The sequence below is a fragment of the Crocodylus porosus genome, unplaced genomic scaffold (genome assembly GCF_001723895.1).
Source record: "Crocodylus porosus isolate Cpor-Errol unplaced genomic scaffold, CroPor_comp1, whole genome shotgun sequence".
In the NCBI taxonomy this organism is placed as follows: Eukaryota; Metazoa; Chordata; order Crocodylia; family Crocodylidae; genus Crocodylus; species Crocodylus porosus.
The window spans coordinates 76,520,791-76,545,279 of record NW_017728918.1 but is presented as its reverse complement, the minus strand read 5'-3'; the positions used below and the strand labels follow the sequence as shown (position 1 = coordinate 76,545,279).

General features: G+C 39.4%; 1 protein-coding gene and 1 long non-coding RNA gene across 4 annotated transcripts in view; one reads left to right on the top strand and one right to left on the bottom strand.

Annotated features, from left to right (window-relative positions):
* Window positions 1-18,488, top strand: part of MMS22L (MMS22 like, DNA repair protein) — a 149,098-nt gene extending 130,610 nt beyond the window's left edge. For 2 of the 3 annotated variants that reach the window (XM_019537783.1, XM_019537782.1), the window contains exons 21-25: window positions 7,618-7,829; window positions 10,116-10,282; window positions 11,716-11,812; window positions 12,947-13,114; window positions 16,792-18,488. In XM_019537783.1, the coding sequence (XP_019393328.1) occupies window positions 7,618-7,829; window positions 10,116-10,282; window positions 11,716-11,812; window positions 12,947-13,114; window positions 16,792-16,873 (726 nt within the window). In that variant the 3' untranslated portion in view covers window positions 16,874-18,488. Of the gene's footprint in view, window positions 1-7,617; window positions 7,830-10,115; window positions 10,283-11,715; window positions 11,813-12,946; window positions 13,115-16,791 lie in introns of those variants that run through there. The other variant, XM_019537784.1, reaches the window with a different exon arrangement.
* A 398-nt stretch (window positions 18,489-18,886) lies between these two features.
* Window positions 18,887-22,881, bottom strand: LOC109311884. Its single transcript, XR_002101647.1, has 2 exons — window positions 20,836-22,881; window positions 18,887-20,802 (listed from the first exon to the last, which is right to left on the bottom strand). It is a non-coding gene; the product is annotated as an uncharacterized LOC109311884 (long non-coding RNA).
* Between the last annotated feature and the right edge of the window lie 1,608 nt (window positions 22,882-24,489).

The window sequence follows — 24,489 nt, the reverse complement described above, 5'->3', positions numbered from 1 at the left end:
GAATGCAAATGTGTAGCAAGGGTAATTTTTTTTTCCTTTTCAAAACTAGATTGAATCTCACTTAAATCAAGCAGAAGTAGTATTATTCTTGTTGTGCAGGGGAGAGGGAAGAAAGCCACCTTGTTGGTTCACTATTCATTGGATGTGTATGGCAGCAATAAAAGCTGCTTGCCAGTATATCCTAGTCCAGTGATTCTCAGGGTGATGCAGCACCCAGAGGTGCTGCAAGATCCTTTGAACAGTGCCACAAGGTGTGATAAAATTAGCAGAAAGGGGCAGGCTCAAGCTTGTCCTTGCCTGGCCAATTCTGTGTTCTGGCACCAGTGCACATGTGCACTGTCCAGCCCCTCTGCAAATGGTAAGCACTGTAATATAATTTAGTTTTCATAGAATCATAGAAGTAGGATTGGAAGGGACCTTGTAGATCTTCAAGTCCGACCCCCCGCCTGGGCGGGAGAAAAGACTGGACTCAAATGAGTCCAGCCAGCTAGTCATCAAGCCTCTTCTTAAAGATCCCCAGGGTAGGAGCCAGCACCACTTCCCTAGGAAGTTGGTTCCAGCTCCTCGCTGCCCTAACTGTGAAGTAGTTCTTGCGGATGTCTAATCTAAATCTACTCTCCTCTAATAATTTGTGTCCATTGTTCCTTGTCATGCCAGGGGGTGCTAGGGGAAACAGTGTCTCCCCTAAACCCTTCTGGTCCCCCCTCATGAGTTTATAGATAGTCACCAGGTTTTGAAATTGGGTGCCACTTAATTCACATAGATTATATAGATGGTGCCTCAAGTCCGTTAAGGGGGTGCCTTGGGTGCAGAGAGGTTCAAAACCATTGTCCCAGCCTGATCACTGTGGTTTAGTAAAAGTGATGTTAACACTGCCCACTGATGTGAGAGACTTTTGAAACAATAGATCATACAAGCACAATTGATAACAGAATGCTCATATTGGAAAGCAAGCAAATGTATTTTAAAATATTCCTTCCCCCAGATTATTAAATATAAGCTATTTAAATTTAGCTCATGGTTTTAAATTTCCTCATGGTTTGTTTTTTTTAATGTGCGTTTACTTTCTGCACTATTTCCAGCCTATCATAGTAGTTTGACAGTCTGTTAATTATTCTGCATTTTCTCTGTATTTGTCTCCTTCCTGATGCTTGGTCACACTTAAAATGCTGTAAAAGTTATTGATTCTGGGAGAGGCCTGAATTGACAGGGAGAGGGCTGGTGAGAGAGATCTATTTTAAAAATAACCAGTACATAATTTCTTGAGAAATTGTTTTCTGGATTTCCTGAAAATCTGCAGTTTGAGCATACATTTGTTTCTGTGCTTAAACACAACCAAATATAAGGCATGGTAACTTTGTAAATGTCCCACAGATTTATTCTGTGTTTTAAAAATTATCTTATGAATGATGACATGTCACAATAAAGTAATATGGTTATATATTGATGTAGTAGTCTAAGGCATAATTTGTTGTTAGTCTTCAGGAATTTCAGAAGTTCTCTATACTTGGCCATCTGGCAGAAGACAGGATAGGAGTGAAACCAACTTGTTCAGAAAGGCATATAGCATGCTTTGTCAGGTTCTCCAAGAACTTGTATCTTCCTGAATGAGTTAGTCTCTAAGGTGCAGCTTTGCCTGCATTCTGCCTGACTCTAGACTAACATGGCTAAATTTACTTCTCTTGGACCATCTGGAAACTGAATTCTTATAGAATGTTCCTGCCAGCTTGCTAAATGCTATTCCACCAAGAAAGTATTACCCTGCTTCTCTCATAACCTGTGCTTACAGGGTATAGTTGTAAAGTCATTTTTTTCTATAGAGTTTTAGGTGGCTACTGACTCCCTAGTTTCTCTGCCTGTCAGTCTGCTCAATTCTGATCAGGCTTCTATGTTTGGATCTATCTGTTGGATCCACATGCTTTTGAATACAGCTGGGTATCTGTTGTTTTGGGGAAGATTTTTGGCAAATAGTTTACTTGTCAAAAATGCAGGGGGACCAGAATTCTTTGATTCTGGACACAGGTTCTGTTGAAAAAACACTGAAAATGATTTAGAAAAGTTAAAAGCTTTTTGTTTCCACGTTATTGTTTTTGGTTATTTCAAAATGACTTTTCATTTAGTAAACTGCCACTGTTTAATATTTTTTAAGCGTTAAAAAGTAATCAAGTCTTTTGTTCTACTCAAGAAAATGTAATTTTGGACCAAGTCAAAATGGTGGATATTTTTATTTGTTTGCCCAGCAAACTAAATAAATCAGTGTGTCTCTTTGTACAGCCCTAGTCTGCAGTTCCTTGAGTTTAGTGACAGTGCCTGGAGCCAGCCCAGTCTCCCAAGCTCACTCTGTGGTTGCAAACTTCCTTTGGTATCACCTCTTTGGAAATGGGATCATTGAGTTAATTTGTCCTTTGGTGACCAGGACTTGGGGTACTAGCCAGAGATTGGCAGCCTGTGGCCTACAGCTTCAGTAGCATTCAGAAATGTGGGCATCGGCCATGGGTACTCTCCCTGTGCCACTTGGGGGAGAAGTGCTGGCTGCAGGCGGGTTCTAGCACCTGACTCCTTACCTGAAGTGGGTCATTTCAGCCCACAGCTGGAAAAGGTTGCTTACCGTGGCCCTAAGTCTTCCCTGTTGCTAAACGAAACCTTGCTCTTAAGCTCCATGCCCTAGTGGTATTCTGATTTACATCTTGATGCTTTGGGGACCACATGCCAATTGAAGCTGGAAACTTTTAGAGTCTGTTCAAAATCACTTTGTAAACACATGTGTTTTACTCATAAGACTTAGAGACTTTCAGGCCCATACATCAATTTCTCAGTATCCAAACTAATCCTAGAGCCTTTGGGTTTTTGTCAATCCATTCAAGGGTCCCAGAGCCCTTCTTTCCTCCAGCCTTCTCTTCCTGGTTATAGATTCTTTTCCTTGATTCCTACATCCAGCTTGCCTCATTTTGGATTCCCTCTGCTTAAAAAGGCATGAGTGCATGCAGGACCTCTTAGTACCTTAAATTTTTAAAAGCTTATCTTAACCTGGCTTCTCAGTTCCTCTTCTGTACATTTTTTTCCAATGCTTTATTGGAGCAGCAAGTCTGTAGTCTAAAATAGTGGAGACTAATGGCTTGGTTCTGCTCTGGAAGGGACCTCAAGTCTAGAACTTGTTAATGTACCTTATATTTGCGGAGATTTTATACCCTTCAGGGCTTATTGCAAAGCAACTCTTTTTGTCTTCTCCTCCCCACTCATGTACACCTTTGGCTTTATGTATGTGGATTAATTTAAGGACCATGGTATGGCTCTGCATGTTATGCTGTCAAGTATGTACTTCTATCGGCATTTCATTATAATCATATATTGTCTACCTTTTCTAAAGGACCTGCGGCATTGTTGATACATTTTAAAGAAATCAAACAAACGTAAGGTATTTCTAGGGTGTGCATTGCAAATAACTTTCCAAAGGAATTAAATCAGCGCAGTGAGACTGACCAGGATGTTTTGTTTCTTCATTTTTCTTAGATTCTTTAATTTTATTTTACCTTCTGCATAAAAATAAATGTGAATTACAGGACTGTATTTATTTATTTATTTCATGTGTAATTCATTCATTCTCCACTGCATCCAAGGGCCATTATAGGTTTCCTGAGGGCTCCCAAATGGATTCAGCCTTGGCAAGCTTACTTAGGGCTTGGCATCACTCTTTAGTTTTTAACTGGTATTTTTTCTTATCCTAAGACATGCTGTATAGGGAGGTTGTTTCCCTCCTTCCCTCTGCCAGGGTGCAGTCTGCCTTGGGGACAGTTGATTCTCTAGGGAATCCTCCAGGAAAGAATGTAATGTAATTTAATTATTTTTGTATATGGTGTTATGAACATGTCCTACAACAGGTGGTGCATGTATGTGGAATGAACATGTATAAAAAGGAAGGGGATATAGCATCTTCTGGTGGATTTGTAAGTATTTTTTTCAATCGAACTGCTGAAATGGAGGTGCTCAGCATGCACGGTTCATGGTGACTTTAATGGAGTTGAGCAGGCTCAGCATTTCTCAGGGGTCAGGCCTTAAAAGCTCTCCTGATACCTCATCTACAGTGTATAGTCAGATATTTGAACAAGTTTATTAATACATTTTGTGAATTATAGTATGTATTTAATAGGAATTGCACGACATAAATTGGTGAACAGCAGATTTATTCCTTCAGCAGAACTGGTATTATAACTCATCATTAGGTAGCTTGGCATTTCTGCAGTGAATAGTTCCAGTAATCCATACTAATAGTCCCTATTTCTCCACAGGTGATTTACAGATAGATGGATGAATCAGAAGCAACAAGGATCCCCTGCCACAAAGGGTCCCTGCTGCTCATGCACACAAGAATCAATTGCCACTTTGTTTAAGTGAGGAGCAGATTCTGGCATGCACCTCTGTTTGGGAGACCTTAATTTCTTTCTTTAGGATGTCCGAAAAGCATAGTATAAGTATAGAAAATAAGCTGGCCTTTACTTATACTCTCTGTAATGTCTGTCTGCTACAAACAGAAGGCCCTGTGAGCCTAAATTGAATTTGGTCAGATCCACAGGCCAAAACTCCATCAGCTGCAGTATAGTAATGGGGATAATTCTTCTCCATGCAAAAGGATAAGCTCCCTGCTACCTACTGACAGGATTCATAGGAACCCATGGCAGCCAAGTCAACACGGCTTTTCTGGAGGCCAAAATCTCTCTTGCCATTTCTTCAGCTGGCTCTTTAGCCCCCTTGGAAATCTTTCACCCTCTAAACCCTATAAAGATAAGAAATACTCTTGTTCACTCAAAAGAAAGTGCCTAGTATTGCAGAGATCTTTACCCCAAGGAATTCTTCCTTATTTCCCAGAAGGTTTGAAGAAGCAGTGGAAACTTACTGTACCTCTTCCAATATTCCTCTACCTCAACCTCAGGGTCTGTAATCTGGAATGCAGAGTGTTCAGGGGTTTTGTCTTGACAGTGTTTTCCAAGTGCTCTGCAATTGAAAAGAAGTGATTTTTACCTGATCCTCACAAAGAAGTAGTTATTTTTATTGTTATTTATGATCTAGAACCGTGTTTCTCAATTGGAGAGCTGCAAAATCCTTTAAAGGTGACATACAGTATTAGTACTGTAAGGTATACAAGTGCTCACATGATTCACAAGATAAACCCAGAGATTTCAGACTGGAATCTATATTGCCAAAATATTCTGACTTCCAGTGGTCTTTTTGAGTTGTTTGCAACTGAAAAATTGCTCTGTTGTTCTTATATAGTCAAAAATTGATTGAAAGCTAAGAGCTGGCATTTTCTGAAGGGAGCTTTGAGGTTGAGAACCACCAATCTAGGAAAAGTTAAATGACTGGGAAAACCCTGATGGATAAACTTTGTTAGACAAAAATATATCATTCTCTTCCTAAAAAGAAAAACACCTGGAGCTCCTATTAACTGTAAATATAAGTCGATCTATAAAATCTTATGTGCCCTTTGAAGAGGGAGGTTCTTTGACCCATCAAGCATAAAAATCAAAGTGTCCTGAGAGAATTATTATTTTTTTTTAATTCAAGAACATGTTTGCACAATTTTAAATGCTACAGCTCCTTTTTAGATATCGAGATGGTTTTATTTTCTCATGATATAAAGAAATGTTAATAGTGGTTAATAGGTTAATCGTAACCTAAATCCTGACCATCTAGGTGATGCCACTTTGTACTTGGTCACTACATTTTTACGCATGAGCATTTGTTGCCAAACTTAAGAGCAACAAAAACTTCTGATCCTAACAGTATAGGCAGATTTTCTGGTAATGTCCTAGATACGGTCATGAAACATGTTGTTTTTTTTTTTTTATTTAAATCTGTTTCTTAGAGACAAAAAAATTCCTGGGATCAGTCCAGCTCTCATCAAAACTTGAACATTTTCTGTGAGAGATCATACCAAATTTGTCTCATTAATCTTCTGAAGTGAATAATCTCCTTCCTCAGCCTGTGGTCCTCCCCTTTAAATCATGAGAGGGCCATGCAGTGTTCTCAAGTGTTCAGGTTGTAGTGGGAGCTGTCTTTCACTAAGAAGGAATATACATTTTGCCAGAAGAGGCAATCCACTGATAGAACCGGAGTTTCTTAAGACCTGGGTTGTGGTTCAGAAACTATGGCTTTCATCACAGAGATTTATTATAAATCCTCAAAAGAAGCTTCAAGAAATATCTGAAGTCTAGTCCAGTAGGAACCATGCTTCAGTATTCAGAGATGTTTTGTGAAGTTTACATCAGAAGTACTTAAACGATTTCCAGGATATCCATCTTCAGGCACATCCATATGTGAGACAGCTCTTTAACCTCCTTAGTTCTTAAATTCCCTAGTTCTCACTCGTCCTTTACAGGGGGAACCAAATTTTTCACTCTCCAAAAAATAAACTTTTAATCCCAGAAAAGTTCAAGCCTTCCTCTCAACTTGTGAGCCCAACATGTTTTTTCTCTTGAAGGTCATTCCACTTCTAGGTCATGTATAGACAGTTGTATACAGAAGTCTCTTTGGATGGGCTCTTATGAACTTAGCTGTCCATAATGCACACGCTGAATTTACAGAGCAAAAGCCCAGAGAGACAGAAGAATCTCTTGTAGCTGTAAACCAGAATAAAGTAGTTCATCTAGAACTTCTGCATTTCACACTATAACTTCTAGATGTATCTGTTTGAATATCTGTGATTTATTTTCTGCAATAACTGGTGGTGGGTAAAGAATGGACTCATGTTGCGGGGAGGAAGATAGGAACAATAGGAAAAGAATGGCTTAGTATACAAATCTGGACCATACTAGTATGGATTTCTGAAGCTGCTCACTAATCACATAGTATTTTCCCCTTTAACTCTTAAAGTGTTTCTTTAGTGATGAATATGCCTCTCCATTTAGTTTTTTTCTGCATTAGTTTTGTCTATCTTATCAAGGTGTGAATTCTAAGGAATTTTTATACTAAGGAGATTTGTGTGCATGCTGTACTGTGACCCCTTGTGACGTGGGATGGCTTTATTCCTGACTCATTCTTCTTCCTGTCAGTCACCAGTGAAGAAGGTCCTTTAAATATGGACCTTCTCACACAGAAACTTCTTGTATGTGTTGGAGAAAATATCCTTTTTTCCATGGTTATAGCATTAATATGCTGGTTTTGCTACAAATATCGCCGAGATCACTTACTAAATAAGTATTTCCTGCTTAATTTATTCTTTGTAATTTTTTCCTGCATTTCATTCTTTGCGTCAGCTTCCCCCAGGGTAAGTAGCACTATTTTAATTTTCACTATAAACAGGTGCAGAAAAAGAGCTCAAAATAATTGGGGCTTAACTTGAATTGAAAAGGTTAGGGTATGGCCCTGTAGGTCTCACCATTCCAAATGTTCTTTTTTGTGTATCATTAATAGGAAGAATAACACTTTTCAAACATAAATATCAGTGTGCTTTACAGCTCAGTGAGATTCACTGGTTTTCTTAGTGCCACAGTTAAGTGCTGTGAATGTAGCAATAATTCACCTGTGGCATGTAGGCAATAGAAACTATTCCTAGTAGCAGGTACAACACGAAAGATTTTTATTCAGTTTATTTAATTTTTCTTTTTGAATTTGTTTTCCTAGGGTTTGTCTTTGATATGTTGTCAGTCCCAAACTCAGGGGGCCTACTTAAACCAACAACTAGGGAGCATTATTCAACAATATTTTGGACGTTTTCTCCCCCCTTCACCAGCAGCCTCAGGCATTGGACAGCACCCCATGCTGCTAGCACTGTCTCATTCCACTAACACCCCACAGACCTTGCATCTGCGGAAGACCACTGCACATATCATAAAGTAAGACTTGGGGAAGGAGAGTCATCGTACTGGTTAAAATTTAATTTCTCCACAAATGGTTTATGGCATGGCTGGTATTATTAAGATTTCTGTTTACATTCCATAAAGATTTTAGTTTGGGCCTAGTTTAGCTTCATGTGATGTATAGGCACATAATAAGAGGTGAACTATTTCAGTAAAGAGATTTCAATCTAAATGAACATGGTGGGTCATCTTGGGGGGTCGGGGAGTTAAGGGCAAGGAGAATAAGAATAACAATAAAGGGAATACCACTTGGTTTGATGAGTAATTTGTAGATAAGTAAACAGAACACATGTATGTTAGTGAGATTCCCATTTTAGTGAAATTTGCCAGAAAAGAACTGTGAAATATGTTAAAATATTATTTAATTTCAGTTTTCAAATTCTTGCACTGCCTGACTTGTGAACGTTTGACATCACAACCTTAATGATGTTCTCTTAACGTAGGTGTTCATATATATGAAATATAATGCTGACCACGGGGAGAAGGCTCTAAAGGAAAAACAGCAGTTGGCAATGTAGAGATGGAGCAGCACACAGCAATATGACAGAGGACTGGGGAAAATATCTTAGAATCATAACAGTCAGTGAAGTGACACATTGTCTAATTGTTAGGAGCAGTCACTGAGGGCCACATTTAAACATCCATATAATTTACTAATCATTTTGCCATTGACCTCCAAGAAGGATAATTCTCTTGCTCTGGGGAGATTTAGCCATGTCATCAGAATTCACCTAGTCCAGGATAGAGAAACATTTCTATAATAAGGAAGCAGATGCCCACGGAAGAAATAAAGCTGCTTAGGCTGTATGTATAAAGATTTTTATGCGAGACTGTCAGATTAATTGGGAGATACAGTTAACCACTGAGAAGTATAGGAAGACGGGAATATCACCTGAAGAGTCTGCAATATGAAATGCAGACTGAACACATTGGGAAGTACAGTAGAACCTGACTCATTTGCATCTGGGTGGTTCACAACCTGGGTGGTGTAGCAAGTCCCCAAGTGAAGGATGAGTGATTCCACTGCTTGCCACAAATTTTACTTCAAAGGGTGCTGGTCCTCCACTCAGCGGGACCACAGCAGCAGTTCTGTGCAGCTGACTGGAGAAACAGCACTCTTCAAAATAACGGGCACAGCAGAGAAGTGGAGCACCACAGTGGCCCAGCACAGCTGTATATCAGAACCCCACATCTTTGTGGGGAGGCAAAGTACCTAACCCTGTGAAGTATCTGCACTCACTGTATGAAGGTGAAAGTATAGATATGCCTGTGCTCAGGTTCATCACTTACTGTTGATCAGTATTTCTCTAGCTTTTCTTTTTCTTTATTGTTAGGTATCTGGAACATTGTTTTGCATGTTCTGATGAATAAATACTGATGAATACCTGTTTTTATTCTTCAGTAGAATCACTCCTTATTTCAAATGAAAAATGATTCAAATTCTTGCCTCCTATTGATGAAAACATACAATTCAAGTCATTAAGTTAGAATACTCAAAATGTGCTTGTTAAAATCTGTTACTGTCCCAGAGTGTCAGATTGCCTTTTATCCTTGTGGCATACTTCAGCCTACATTATGTGTTCTGACTGACCAAAGGCAGAGCTTGTTGTTAAAGAGGAATTAACAGCAACTAGATTAATAGTACTTCAGACCAAAATTACAGGGGAGTAGGTAAAATTCTTAGAATTCTAGTCAATCAGAGTGTATAAAATACATCTTTTATTCAATTGTTTTATCATCAAATATATTAAAAGCCTATATTCAGGATCTGGTCATTCAGGGTTCCTTGCAGTACTATTTGTTTTAGGAGCACAAGCTATTGGAAGGGGGTTATGGCATGGCGAATGAAGAGAAGAATCTTGCCATCAGAATAAATACAAAAGGTTATGTAAAGAATATCTGCATCTGCAGATAAACACAAGGGTTACTTTGCATACAAGTACATGTGCTTATATGCAGTGATTGTGTTTTGGATCTGCACTTGTTTGTGGGTTCAGCATTTGTGGTCATGTCTGAATATTTGACCATAGCTATAATAGCTGCTATTTCTGAGTTTCCACAACAATAGAAGAGTAGAAAAGCATCACTCTGTGTTCTGATAAATTAAGAGTAATTTTTAAGATGAAAAGAAATTGAAACCATATTTCTATCCTCCTTAGAGATAGAAGTCCACTTACTAGCCCTCCTGGTGAACTATAGCAATATTAGAGAAAGATGCTTAATGAAAAATTAAGTTATAGACTAAGCATTATTTCCTTTCAGTGAAAACTACCTGCAGTTCAAAGGTAATGCTCCACCTCCCCGTCTGGCCTCAGTTCTGGCTTTCATTCTTGAAGTATTCCTAAGAACCAAGAACACTGAAGTATGTGACATTGACTTGCTGCTCCCTGCTGTGTTGAAATGCTTAGTATTTGTTAATGAACCACAAGGTGAGTGACTTAATTAACTTTGAATGTAAACATGTTATAATTTTTGCCTACTAAACATGTTTCATCTAAGTGGCTAGGTTTGTTAGTCACAGCTACTGGATGAAACACATTGGCAGAAACTTGCATTGCTGTTGGCCATTCTTGATCTGATCTGTCTTCAAGATATCAGACCTTGGGAACTTGGGAATTCTCCAGAGACATTGTGTTTGGCTTCTGTACTTTAGTGACATTCTTTGTCCAGTGAAAGGCTCCACATTGCCAGGCTCCTGAAGAGCCCTTCCAGTCTTCATCTTATTCTTTTATCTTTCACCCTCACTGAGGCCAAAGGGTGGTTTGCTCTGGCTTTGAGACTGTGGAGGTCTGAAGAGCTCTGCCATGTGTTCATCCCCAGATTTTTGTATTTCATTAAACATGGCATAAAGTGGGACATTGCTTTCTGAAGAAGTTACTGAGAATATTTTTTTAATGTTAACACAGAACTGTTCTAGGCTTGCTTGTGCCTGCAGTCTTCTTTTAGATGACTAATACAAACAAAGAACTCAATTAACCCCACGCTTGTGCAAGTTAGTGTATGGGGGAGAATGTGACTTCCACTTCTGTGCCAGTGGCAGCATTTCACAAGGTGGGGATTCACCTTTGCCTTCTCCCGGGGATTTTGTTTAGTGAAGTAATTTTTAATTGTGGTCTGTAGCAGTTTCAAGGACAGAGTATGCACAAGGGATGCACTTGCATTGACACATTCCCAGTTAAAGCATCTTCCTACACCTAAAACCAGCTAACTGAACTAATCAGCTGAAGCAGGAATGGTGCATTATCTGTACTCCCATAACTGCCTGTTTGGCTGTCTGTCTGTCTGCCAAGGCAGAGGTTCTGTACCTGGGGGTCTGCAGAAACCAGCATAAATCCCAGGGTTAAATGCAGTTCTAAATTTATAAAAGACTGTGCATAAAGAGTTATTCCACATAAATTGTCATAGAAGGAACTGAATATATTTAGTTCTTTAAAAAGAAGAGGAGGAAGAAAGAGTAGATAGAAAAGTATTATTGAAAGGATGAGGCAGTTCATATTTATACCTCAGTGCAGTATGTAATCCCCAGAATGTTTTTCTTTCATTCAAAGTAAAAATGGATTAAAGAATAGACCAAACCCAAACTTAAATATACAGGTCTATTTTCATCGAGTACCTAGATTTAAAAGGGAAGTTACTTAAAATCCATGGATTTTTAAGTGTAATGGTAGGGAGATAAGAATTTCTTTGAATGTATCTGTGCTTCACTGTACTTTATAGCGAAGCAATCACCAGTACAGTTGTTTTACTTAAACAAAGTATTTTACATGATTTTTTTTTTTCAATTAAAAGAGAGTAATCATTATAGGAGCTATTCTCCAGATGGTCAGTTCAAGAGCTCTTGAGGTTTTTTTTTCTCTTACAGTTAAAAAATTATCTACAGAGATTCTGCAGTTCACGGTAGAAGGCTGCCAAGTGAGGTCAGGAGGAGAGCCTGCCACCCAGCTGACTTCAGTGTTTAGGTAACCAGAAAATATGCCAACTGGCAATGTAATCAGAGCAAAGTGTTTGATAGCAAACAGGGTTTTATTTTTGTAATAACTAATTATCCCTTACATAATGCTTTGTCCTTATTTATAGTATTTAAATTATTGCATTCTTGGCACTGGTTTAAAACGCTGGTTAGCCAAAAAATGACAGGGAAAAAAAGTACAAAAACAAATGTGTATATTTTCTTGTAGATTAGGGCTTTTCTTTGAAGGATAAGCAGCTGAGAGGTGCTTTGCATTCTTAATGGAGAACTCCCCAGAAGATGGTGAAGCATGTCAGATACTAAGCAGGCTAGTGCATATGCCTAATTTCAAGCATGCATACCTAAATTCAAATCCACATCCAAGTGTGTTTGCTTTTATATTTTTAACATTGAAATTCCCAATTTGCAATATGCAAATATTTCTTAATGAAAATTACTTACACTCTTCTCTAAATTCTTTTGGATCTATTCCCCCCCAATATAGAACAAGCAAACACTACATGTGTCCTAGATCTAAAGACATTTTACAGATGTAAGTGTTGACCCTGTGCTGTGCAGGGAACAGATGCACAAAGCCCAATTGTAATCAGTGGGCCTCTGTCAGCTCCCACATGGTATGCCCTGACATTCCTCAGTGTGGCCAGTTAGGGAACATTTCATCTCTGATTTAGCATAATCTGCTTCCAATTCAGATTCTGCCTGCAGCTTTAAATGCTCAAGAAACTCATGTAGTTTGGATATATTTGCAGTCAGTTGTGGGCCCAAGTTAAGACAATGGTGATGTTTTATAAGAACATTTTTATTTCTGCGCTCCTGACTCTGTGGGACTTGTCTGTTATACATTTAAGCCCACACCTGCAAGCTCCTGCATGCAAGCAGATTCCTATTACAGAGCAGAGTGCAATGAAAGAGGCAGCCCATGTGAAGCAGCTTGGAGATTCTGAGGGTATAAAGTTTCACTGGTAGAAGTTTGTGCACGAGTCTTTAGTGTTAGGCTTTGTGTCCTATGAAAACTGTGAAGTCAAATTGCTGCCTCTGATTTGATTCTTTTGAGAATTGTCTTTTTGCATGCTTTCTGCAGCTAGTTTTGAATTTGCACTAAATGCCCCCGTTTCTCCTTCAGGCAGTTTATTCAAGACTACACCACAATATATGATCATCAGGTTTTCAGCATCCTAGAAACTGTGGCTATTTTGGATCAAATGCTAGTTATCAGCCTAATTCCCACAATCACTCAGTCTCTGAAGGATTCAGAGCATAAACAAGGGCTTGGCAGAAACACTACACAGAGGTATGATTTGTATTTATTATCATTGCTTATTGTCTGCAAACAATAGAGGTTTATCTCTTGATAGAAGGCAACTTTACACTTTAGCAGATTTCATGTAAGAGGTGTAGGTATGCTCAACTACCTTCTATTCAACATTTAGCAAAATAAAAAGCAAATGCTTTGTAACTGTGAAATACTTCCTCAGATATTTTGGTATCAGGATTGCATGTGTGCACACATGTAGGTACTTTATGAAGAGCCTAGGTGCCTATAACAGCATTAATTATCATATATTTCTTGCAGTTACACTTCAGAGCTCCAATCTTGGACCAAGTTTGGATTAGACTATGTGCTGTACAAACAACAAATAAAAATTTAGTCCCCACTCCAAAGATATTACAGTCTATGCCTGTGTTCAATTAGGTTGTGCTGTAAGTCTGTATTTTCAGGGCATTTTTAAAAATTACATAGTAAAATTATATAGTAGATATCTAATCTAGGAGGAAACTCTTGGCAAAATTTAAATAGATTGATTCATTTTAAGAATTTTTAAGCACAGTTTGAACAAAAATCATGCTTGGGCCATGTTAAAAAAAAAAAAAAACCAAAACAACAAGATGATTGTTGATCCTTTAACTTTATGTTGTTAGTCATTTCTGTTTTTAAAAGTCTATACTGACTTTTACATAATATAATTATAAGACATCAAATTAAAATTGAAGCTATATCAAAACATAATCTCTCAGAACCAAAAGTTCATTGGTATGTAATATATCTCAGGGGAGCATAAGAGAAATAAAGGTCAAGAAATTAGCCTTCTTCAGTAAGCAGAGGAATATCAAATGTATCTTAAGGAAGATGCTTACTTATTTACAGGACTACAAACTGGAGAGGGCTCTTGTACATAAATGTGTAACTCATTTTACTATGAAAAGTCAAGATCCACTAGTCTTAAGCTTTGATAAAGATTGCAACTCAGATATTTTTATGCACAACTAAGGATGTGGACACATGATCCATTTGCTGCATAGTGAAATGACATTACTATATCGTGCACATAGAATGGATACTTGATACACAAGGCTACTGTATAGTGTGGCCCCAATCATTTAAGATGGCTGTGAGAGGGTGGGAAGCCATTTAAATTGTACAAATGGCACTAGCCAGTTCAGTATTAAAGACACTACTTTAAACTGATTTAAGTGTGCCTGCTAATTTGTACAGGAATGGGAAGCTTTCAACTTTGCACACCTCATTGATGTACCTACAGTGTTATTCAGAGCCAGCCCTCAGCCTTTCTTCAGCTGTTTGCACCTCATTAAACCTGGTTAGGTTGTTACTCACTGCATACAGCCTTGGAAATGACAAGACCTACTCAGTTTTGGAGCTGCTAATAACACTTCAGGGACATCAGTGAAGATGGGCTAGAAAAATGATCTGACACACATGCTGGCAGGTTAATCCTTCTTACTGCCAAATGAGCCAGCTGTATGCAGCTTGTACTGTAAATCCCTTGTATCCTGTATAGTTATCCTTCAAAAAATGTGGTAACCTTACTGTGCAGGGATACTGCTAGGTGGATCAAGTTGTGTGTTTCCTCCTTCAGTGAATTTTATCCTGGTCATTTCCTCAGTGCTAACCAATTCCCCTTTCACCTACTGGCTATACCAGGGGTAGACAATCCCCAGCACAGATGCTGGAGCACGGCACTTGAAGGCATTTTGCTTGGCATGTGCACCTTGGGGCAGTTGTCAAGGAAAGGGCATTCTGCCCAAAAACATTGCCAACCTCTGGGCTATGGTCTGTAATAATGCTTACTGTGAGTGGCAAACTTAGGACAGTTGGTTATGGGCCTGCTTCTCCTCATTGCTTTGCAGAAAACGTACTCACAATTTGGGGTAAATTGTTCCGTAGTACAGGCAACTGCTGTTTAGGGCTCTTAATTGGTTCCTGAAAAACTGAGCGTTAAGCGAAACCAAAAGTATTTGACGACCCAAGATGGTGACCGCAATTGTTGTTAATGGCCCAAGATGGCTTTATAACAAAACTCACTGAGTGCTAGGTGAAATAGGGTATCAATTTAAACTGAGCGTTATAGTGAAATAGTGCTAAGCGAAACAGTGTTAAGTGGGGGTTGCCTGTAATCATACCATGTGTGCACCCCTAAGAATACCCTAATGCAGGGGTTTTCAACCTTTTTGGCCAGATGTGGGGGGCGGCACGCAGCCATGCGGAGCGTTGGCAGCTATCACATGCAAGCTGCCCCCACCCTCCACGTCCGACTGGGTGGGTGACACCTATGCAGCAGAATGGGATGGTTCATGGTGGCGCTCCATCCCCGCCCACCCGTGCATACCCCCTAGGGCCTTCTCGAGTACCCCCAGAGGTACATGTACCCCCGGTTGACAACCCCTGCCCTAATGGATCAATAATACTTTTCTATAAAAAGCTATGTGTTCCTTTCATTCCTTTGATGCACATCCAAGAGGGCACTCCACAAAACCCCTGCCTAACTGCTTAGGCATCTGGACAGTTGTAAGCACCCAAGATGTCTCCTGTAAAGTTGTGTAGGCACTGGAAGATCTGCAGCAGTACATGTCCAAAGCATCTCAGTGCCCACCTCCTGCGAACATGTTTGGGATTCCCCAATTATGCGTTCATCTGCCTATGTCCTCTCAAGAGCCCAGTCTGGCAGGTGTGCTAAGACCACTCCTAATGTGCACCTGCTGCACTAAGATGAGCACAAAGCACAACAGTCACAGACACTTTTATCCAAAAATATGATGGTTCACCTTTTGCATAACTGCCTGGTGCTTAAAGCTCATACCCAGTTTAATTCCCTCTTCAGCCTAAGAAGGTTCAAAGCCACATTTTCTCCTTCTCGGAAGAGTGCCCAAACCTCCAGGCTTACAGGCAAGGCTGGGTCAGGACTACACTCTTCCCCTCCCCTTTCAACTGGGCCACTCTATAGGCAAGAATGCATTATTCCAAAGGGCTCACTGAGTGAGTGAAAGTAAGAGGTAGCTGCGCCTCGCATCTGGGTGAGGCTGGGTTCCTGACCCTGCTTGTTGGAGACAAAGCCATGAAATCTTACCAATTGGTCATAATGACAACATCTGATGTTATAGTTTATCAGAGATGCATAAGAACATTTCAGGAAAGCTATATAATCTATCTGCAGAACTCAAATGACCACAGAGGCTAATAATTTGTGCAAATGAATACAGTGAAATATTAAATGCATCTGTTCTTTATATGAATGTTAAGACTGATAATGCAGTAATGATAGTGGCAAGGCCTTTTACCTTCTCTCCAGGCTCCTTGTAGCCTTCTTCGAAGCAGGCTATGTCAGCCTTTGGAACATGCTGAGCTCAGTATATTATTCTGTTCCAGGCCTCAGCTAGACAAGTAAATGTACAATTAAAAAAAAATAAAAGTTACCTTAGGAAAGTTTACTTAGCAGATGGACTTCTGAGTACTCCTGGTATACTTCTATGTTGTTCACTCCCCATTTGCCTGTTAACCAAACTTGGTAAAAATTCATAGCGTACAAAGCAGTTTTGTAAATACTAAAAGAAGTAGTTCATTTGGTTTTACATTACGTTATGTAAATAGTCTGTTTGGGAATGATGTGCTTTTATCTGTAAGGTCTGTGAGATTGTTTAACTAACTTGCTATCTGCTTTTGTTTCTTAACAGAGAAGCCTATAAAAGACTCTTATCTCACCTCACAGCGGCTGGACAAAATGAGATACTAAAACTGGAAAATGAGACAAGTTAGCAATGTGGTGGTGATATAGCTCTTTCCCCATGAATGTTTGCACACTGTCCCCATCTGGAATAATCCCACATTATACACAATCCAAGTTCTTTATCTTTGCAAGTGGAATCTATTCACCTATTTAATCTTTTTCAAAGTTATAAGCTGCTCTTCCAATAACTTACATAGCATTTAACTATTATCACAGATGGGAAGATGAACTCCCAAATATTTTGTCTTTCAACTGATGTGTAAATTTATTAAATACTAGAAACATCCATATTAAATAGATAAGAAGAGTCTTCTGTGACTATTTGGTGCATTTTCAAATGCACCTGGCACCAATCTAATTAAGATTCAGTGAGTTTTGTGCTTCTCACAATGCATTTTTGAAACTCCCTACTAACTGTGTTCTATAGAAAATGTTAACATCCAGTTTTCTATTGGAAAACTTGTTTTTGCAGACCAAAAGAAAGCACGTTGTGTAGAAATGTGTAGAGCTCTGGGGAGGGGTCAGACTGTAGGCTTTTATACCCAGCAGTCGGTGTATGATATTCTTACAAAGACATTTTGTGGCAGTACGCTGAGCTCAGTGTGTGCAGCACATTCCCCAGGAGCTGGGTCAGGGTCAGGTCAATGTGTTAGAGCTATCTTATGTTAACAGAAGGGCTTGTATGTATAGAATGGAGACAGGTGTCGTAACCTTGCTCCTGTATTGAAAATGTTCAGGTCTTGCAAATTCCAACCTAAAAACCTCTCTGCTGGGTGGGGGAGGTTGTGTAGAAAGCAAGTTTCAGGTTCTTGAATAATAAGAAGCTCCCTGACCTTGACTGAATTGTAATTTCCCTGGATTTAAAATAACTAACTGAAAAATCTTCTAATACCACCCCCCCCCAAAAAAAAAAAAGGGTACTAGGATTGTAGGGTTTCTTGATGTGTGAACCTCGTTCTCTGCAGTTTAATTTAAAACAAGTATAATGGGAAGGTGGAACTTATGGATTTGGTGGAACTTATTTCAAGATCTTAATCACCATGTAAGCCTAAACTGTTAAAATGTGGGCACCAGGCAAGTTGGGCTTCTCAAATATTTCGGTGTCCTTGGTTATCTCTTGGACCTTTCTCTATTTTTTCCCCTCCAAGTGCCTTTAAAACTTTATTTAAGGTGCTGTTCAATTTTTCACTTGACTGAATAACCCAGATTTTTAAGACTTCTTTGTAGACTGTGAACGTGGTAAGTGTGTACCTCCTGGCAACATCAGTGAACCACATACCTACTTTTAAAGTTATTCAAACTCTTAACTTTACAGAGTTAATGGGAAGGAAAGGCTACTTTTGTGTCTAACAGCTTCAGCTCCAGAAACGTCCCTAAAATCTCATTCAGAGCAGCTTCTATTTCGTTACGGTAATCTTATCAAGTAGAAACAGATAATCTTTTCCCCTAAATCAGCTATCGTTACTTCAGATAATGCAGTAACTAAAAGCCTCTTTAGGCTACTTAATAGTGCAGAACATGGAGGTTCTTTTCATTATGAAAGTGACTTATTGAACCTGATTGTAGCTTCTTGTAAGCTTCTGCACCTGGGAGGAGTTTTATTCATCTCAAGAGGATTTGCCTCCAAAAAACGTTTTTAAAAAAGAAAAAAAACCCTCCAAGTGAGATTAATAGAGATGCCTTCGAAATTTGAGTCTTACCACACAGTAGATAACAGAACAGATGTCTGACTGTAGTATCACTTCCTGAAAGTAAAGCCTTTGACTTTTAAAGAACAGATAGAGAAGATATTGTAACGAATTGTTTAATGATGTGTTTAGTGGGTTTTTAAAGGCATATTTAATACTGGCTGCAGTACCTGGAAGGTTTTAAAACAGCAGCAAAGCTTTATGCAACTGTAACACAGCTCTTAGTACATGAGAAGCTAATTTAAACAGTTTGGACATGATCATTCTTCTCCATCAAAAAGTTAATACAAACAGAAATAAAGCATTTTGCATTATCTCCGTCAACCACTTGCAAATAGGCAGTCTGGTTTGGTCTAATAATTTGGTATAGGCAGGTGGAGATGTGACTGAGTTTTGATAATATGAATGACAACACGGCTTATAGAGTATTGTGCAGGGTCAAGATATTCCACCAAAATATTTCAATAGCAAAAAGCCTGCTGAACAGCTTGAAAGCTGTTAGTCACCTGCACGTGGAGCTATGAGCAACAGAGATCCCAAGCAAGCTAGACAGTACATGGAAGAGGTGTTTATGGGAACTCTCTGCAGTTACCCTCACAGTCCCCTTGACTGTGGGCCAGCCTGGCTTGTGTGTTTGGTGAATCAGCTGAGCTATAACTCTGAGTGGGAGCAATGGACCACATCTGTCATACTTACTTACCAGCCCTGGTGTCCTGGCTCTAATGGACTGAAGATTCTTGTTAGTGCTTTACTTTAAAAACTTCTAGAGCTGGCCCCTTAGGTGTCACAGCAGTAAGCAGGACAATTTTTAACCTACCCTGCCTCTGAAATACTTGAGTGAGGAATGCAGGCTCCCCGCATAGTGCATGGGGATAGCTAGGAGCCTAAGATTGAGATCTATAAAACCCTAAGCATTGAGCTAGCCAATGATGAAAATAGGAATGGGGCATAAGTCTTTAGTGATTGGAGCATACATCTCAGGATGAGGGAAACCTAGTTTCAATTCCTGCCGCAGCCTGAGAGAATTCAAACCCACATTTTCCACCACCCAAAAAATGTCTTAACCACCAGACTACAGATGTTCTGAAGTGATGTTCACTGCAGCGTATCTAACAGCTTGATAGTTTCGTCCTTTTCCTGCAAAGTGAGATGTGGGTCCAAGTCCTAGCTCCCAATTAGGCAGAATTGTGATTTTAAAAACAGGCCTCTCCTCTCCTAGATAAAGACACTGTAACCATTGAGCTTTGGGATAGACTTCACCCCACCTGCCCCAAAATGTCTCATTCCTCTCTGTCGTGCGAGGTTCAGTCTGGTGGGTGCTCTCTGAAAACCTGAGTGGTTGTGCCTGGAGCTAGCAACAGAAACTTAGGGGACTTGATGGTAACTGAAGAGGATCTCATTGATGCCCAAACATTGAAATGAGGCTCCTAGGTGGCAGTTAGACACCCATTACCACTTGGTAAAGCTATGCTTTAATCCTCAATGCCACCTTTGTGTTTTTTTTACCATGGTTTACCCCTTTACAGTCCTCTTGTGGAACCACGCTTCCCCATTAACAGCAGTGCAAATCCAAAGTGTATAAGGGAGAGAAAAGTTCTCTGTATTGCATGTTATACTGCTCAAGTAATTTTCCCTCAGGGGTTGGACTTTTATATCATTTGTAACTTATTTCCATAATCAAGAAGAAGAAAATCCTGAGAGTCAGATTGTAGCCAGGGTTGCTGATGGAATTCAGAAAGATTTTTGTAATGTACTCCTAAGCTTTGTCCAGTTCACTTTATGAGAGCGCTAGTGGCAACTAAGGCATTTATGATATAATTGACCACCACCCGCACAGAGATGATTGTAATCACCACTGCCATGTTTCATTGCAATTTTGATAAAATATTAAATCTCTGCCTAAGAGTTATCAGGACTGCTGCAGTGGCTCATTAAAAGTTTTCACCATCCCTTTTTCTTTGGGAGAGGGGAGGAGAGGAAGAAAATTGGCAGAAGTGCTGCTATCAGTATTACAGAGGCCTCATGTACACAGTTTTCTATTGTAACATCTGCTATGGTACAGTTAGTATAGTTCTGGACTATGTGTTCACCTCGTTTTCTCTCTGAAATGCATAACATTGATAACTTTAAAAAGGTCACTAATCGCCTCTGTCATGACTGTGCTATGGAACGTGAATCCTAGGCACCACAAGGAAAAGTAGAATTTTATTTTGTTTTGAAACCAAATAACTTACTTTAAAAGGGGAAGGAAAAGAGCACTGTTCAACACTCTCATTAACTTCCTTTAATCCCAGGGAAATGACCATCAAAAAATTGTAAATATGTCAATTTGTTATTGAGAGCAGGAGTAATGTATTTTAAACGTATGCCTCACTTCCATTTTCATGGAAAAGAAATTAAGGTGAGAAGGGGGCATTTCATAATATAAAGTTAATGAGAGCTCATTAGATAGAAAATTTTACCATTTTATGCTAGCATGAAGAAACAGACACATGCAGAAGAATAAGGCTTTGCACAGTATTTGTAATTATACCAGACTTGAGCTACCAACAACATACATAACTTTTTTTATGGTCATTTATGAAAACTTCCATAACTGTCCTTCTAAACGGGACTTTTCCCCTCAGGATAATAGATATTATTACTGCAGTTCTTCCCCCCAGCTCTCTCCCTCTTCTGTAACCTCTAAAAAAAAATTTTCAGTTTAGTCTATAATTTATTATTTCAATAGTTATCTCTGTTTTTTTTTAAATGGGTGTAATCAGTCTGTCTGGTATCAATAGTTAAAAAAGTGTACTAGGAGCTGAAAATGAAAAATCCAGAACTTGGTCAATATGTCTTAGCAGAACTGAGAAATTATTTTAGAAGAGATGGAAACTTATGTGGCTAGGAGATGACTTTTGTCATGAATTTATTAGACCCCCCCACAAGAAAGGGGGATGGAATTGTTCTGCTGCATGAGTAAAAAACAACGTTTATCCAAGGCCGTGATCCTGTATCCTGATCTGTAGTTTTCTTACCTGCCCAGAGCTCTCATAAAACGAGTTTTAGGGCTGAGACTTAATAACTATATTTGTTAGATTGTCATAACTATATGTCCAACATATTATTCCCACAGACAGTGCCTGGAAAAGAACAATCTTTTATATCTCTACAGAATGACACTATATTATTTATCCTTATATCAAATTAATACCTCATATTTGTCAATTGCAAATTGATTTCCCTCTCATCCACTTCAATGGAAAGTTTAACATGAAATCATCATCTTGGTCCTGGCTTTCATATTGAATTCTGGGTATCATTAAAACCTTTCACAGGAAGTCCTGTAAATTAAACTTGCATGTTGTAGGTTTATGCTTCAGTTGTTATTATTCGTACAAATGTCTCTTAAAGATGCATAACATTATTTTATTAGAAAATGAAAAGACATTTCTTTAAGTTCAGTAAGGAATTACAGAAGGCAGGATACATAATCTTGTCATGATGAAAATTCCATTTTCTGCAGTCGGTGGGATGTTGCTATATACTGCTTTACATGAGCAAAGCTCCTGCAGAAGAACTTCATATTTTCATTTCTTCATGTATTACAACGTATTTTACAAAACCCTAGAAGTACAGTTTTAATCCTTTGAGTTCTTATATCACAAACTATTGTAGCTCTGATCATCTTATTGAAAATGTCACTGTATATTGATATAATTTCTGCCCCTCTCATAAAAAAAAAATGTTTTCTTTAGAAACAGAGTTACTTTCCCTGAAACAAAATTGTTTAAGCCATTTACGTAATCTACATTCCAGAGTTCTTGCAAGGTCGTCTTCCCTCCAAACCCTTACTGCAGATGAAGTGTTTTAACCTTCCCTTAATGTATTCTACATTCTAATTTCCAATAAACAGATGCCGCCTCTTTTTGCGCTTGTTTCCACATTTTCCACATGCTGCCTGTGTTAATTCTGCATGTGTGAATATTCAATTATCTATCTCTTCCTGATTCTGCAACTGATGTACTAAATGTCTGTACTGTCAAGAGGGGCTTGGGGTGGTGGGGGAGAAGGAGAAGGACACTTAAAGCCTAAATAAAGAGAAATAGAATTATATTCTTGATTTTTTTTTTCCTTGAATCTGGGTAAACTAGTAAGTCATAAATAAACTACCAGAAACTAGACAGCTGAACTTTTCCTAAATATACAGTAATTGTATTGATGGGACTGTTTTTTTACCCCTCGCTTTGTCATAAAGTCTAAATATGCCTTTGGCCAGTATTTGGCTGTGAAATGCTCCCAGGGAAATTGATGGTGCTGCTGAAAGTGGTGTTCATGTGATCTGCAGCTTTCTCCTGTGCCAACATTGAACATTTTTAGTGCAATGCCAGAGTGCTGTTGGAGGTGCTGCCTTTTGAATAAGACACCCAAGATGATAGAATTTCAGTGTGTTGATGTGTGACACCTTTAGTACATATCGACTTCGACTGCAGGGATTATTTATGTGCCTTGAAGCTCTTGGGGGCAGGGGAAGGGTAAGAGGGGGGAAGCTGTACAGATGCTCTTTTGGCACCCAGGGTTGAAACTTAGCAGAAGTACAGGAAGGGTCTGGTTCATTCCAGGGTTTGTATTGGTAGAAGTTGGGCCAGAGTAACCAGGAGTGCAGAATTCACCAGGCTGGAGACAGGCTGCACAAGGTTCCCACCAGCCCCTGCAAAAGGGTGGGTTTGACAGGAAGCTGATTCAGTCATTTCTGGTAACTGGGCAGCCTCTGCTTGCAGGGCTGCTACAGGAACAGAACTCTGGTTAAAGATGCCTTCTCCTAGCAGCCACCTGTTTATCTCCAGGAGCGAATCTTTCCTGAAGTGCAGAAGACCTGCCGTTGCAAGGAAAAGACATGCCCATGCCCCCAAGTTAAAATCGTTATCTCCCTCCTTACCTAGAAACACCTAAGTGACTATCTCACCTGTCTCTGAGAACTCTTCCACGTTTAAGTCAAAGGCCACATCTCTCGGAGCAAGGTGTAGGCTTGTAGGTTCTCTAAGTTAAGCTACTATATAAAGGCACAAGCTGGGAGGTACAGAGGGTAAGGGCCTGACATGAAAGACTTCTCCACGATTGCTGGAGTCGGATGATTAAGAGCCAGCACAGAATCTTGACACTAATGGGAGCATATGTGTTATCCTGAGGCTCCCTGGCTATGGAACCCTTAACTAATTTAATGCAATTGCACAGCTGTTTAAAACTGCTATTCACTAGTACAGACAATTGGTGATAACAACCAGAACAGTAAAAGTGTCTAAAGGGCAGAGCAAAACATGATAAATAACCTTTTCTTGCCATACGCTCCTGTTTTTCAGTCCTTGAACTAAATGGCACATGCTATTTTGCATAAGGAAGCTAACTCCATTCCCAGGTCTAGAACAGAGGCCTTGCTTGCAGCCTGCTGGCTTTGGGAAGCATCCTGTTAGATTAATGGTCAAACCCCCCTTTGCCTCCAAAGGAAACTTTAATGACTTCACAACTCTGGCTATACAGCCATATGGGAGACTGTCAAGAATGGAGTGAGAGTCCAAGGAATTAAACCTCCATCGCCATGCTGAAGCGTAGAAAATCTCTTCGGGGCTTTTGTCTGGGACCCCATAAAATAAGAAATTAACTCTCCCAACTTCTGTGAAATGGGATAGTTCACAGTATTGTGCAGAACTGGGACAAAACCAGGGCCGTGACTTATAAAACATTTTATATATTTGTGGTCTCTAAAAGATGTTCAGAAATGCATGGGGATCCCAAACAGTATCAAGGCTGAATTCAGCATCTTGCATACAGAGATGGGTCTGGAGTCAGGGTAGATTTTCAGGAATACTAATGGTGAATGGAGAAATGCTGCTGCATTCTGATCTCCAGGAGGCCAATACAAAACAAGACAAGACTTTCCAGCTGCCAGATGTGTGTCCTTTGCAGTTGGGGAAAAT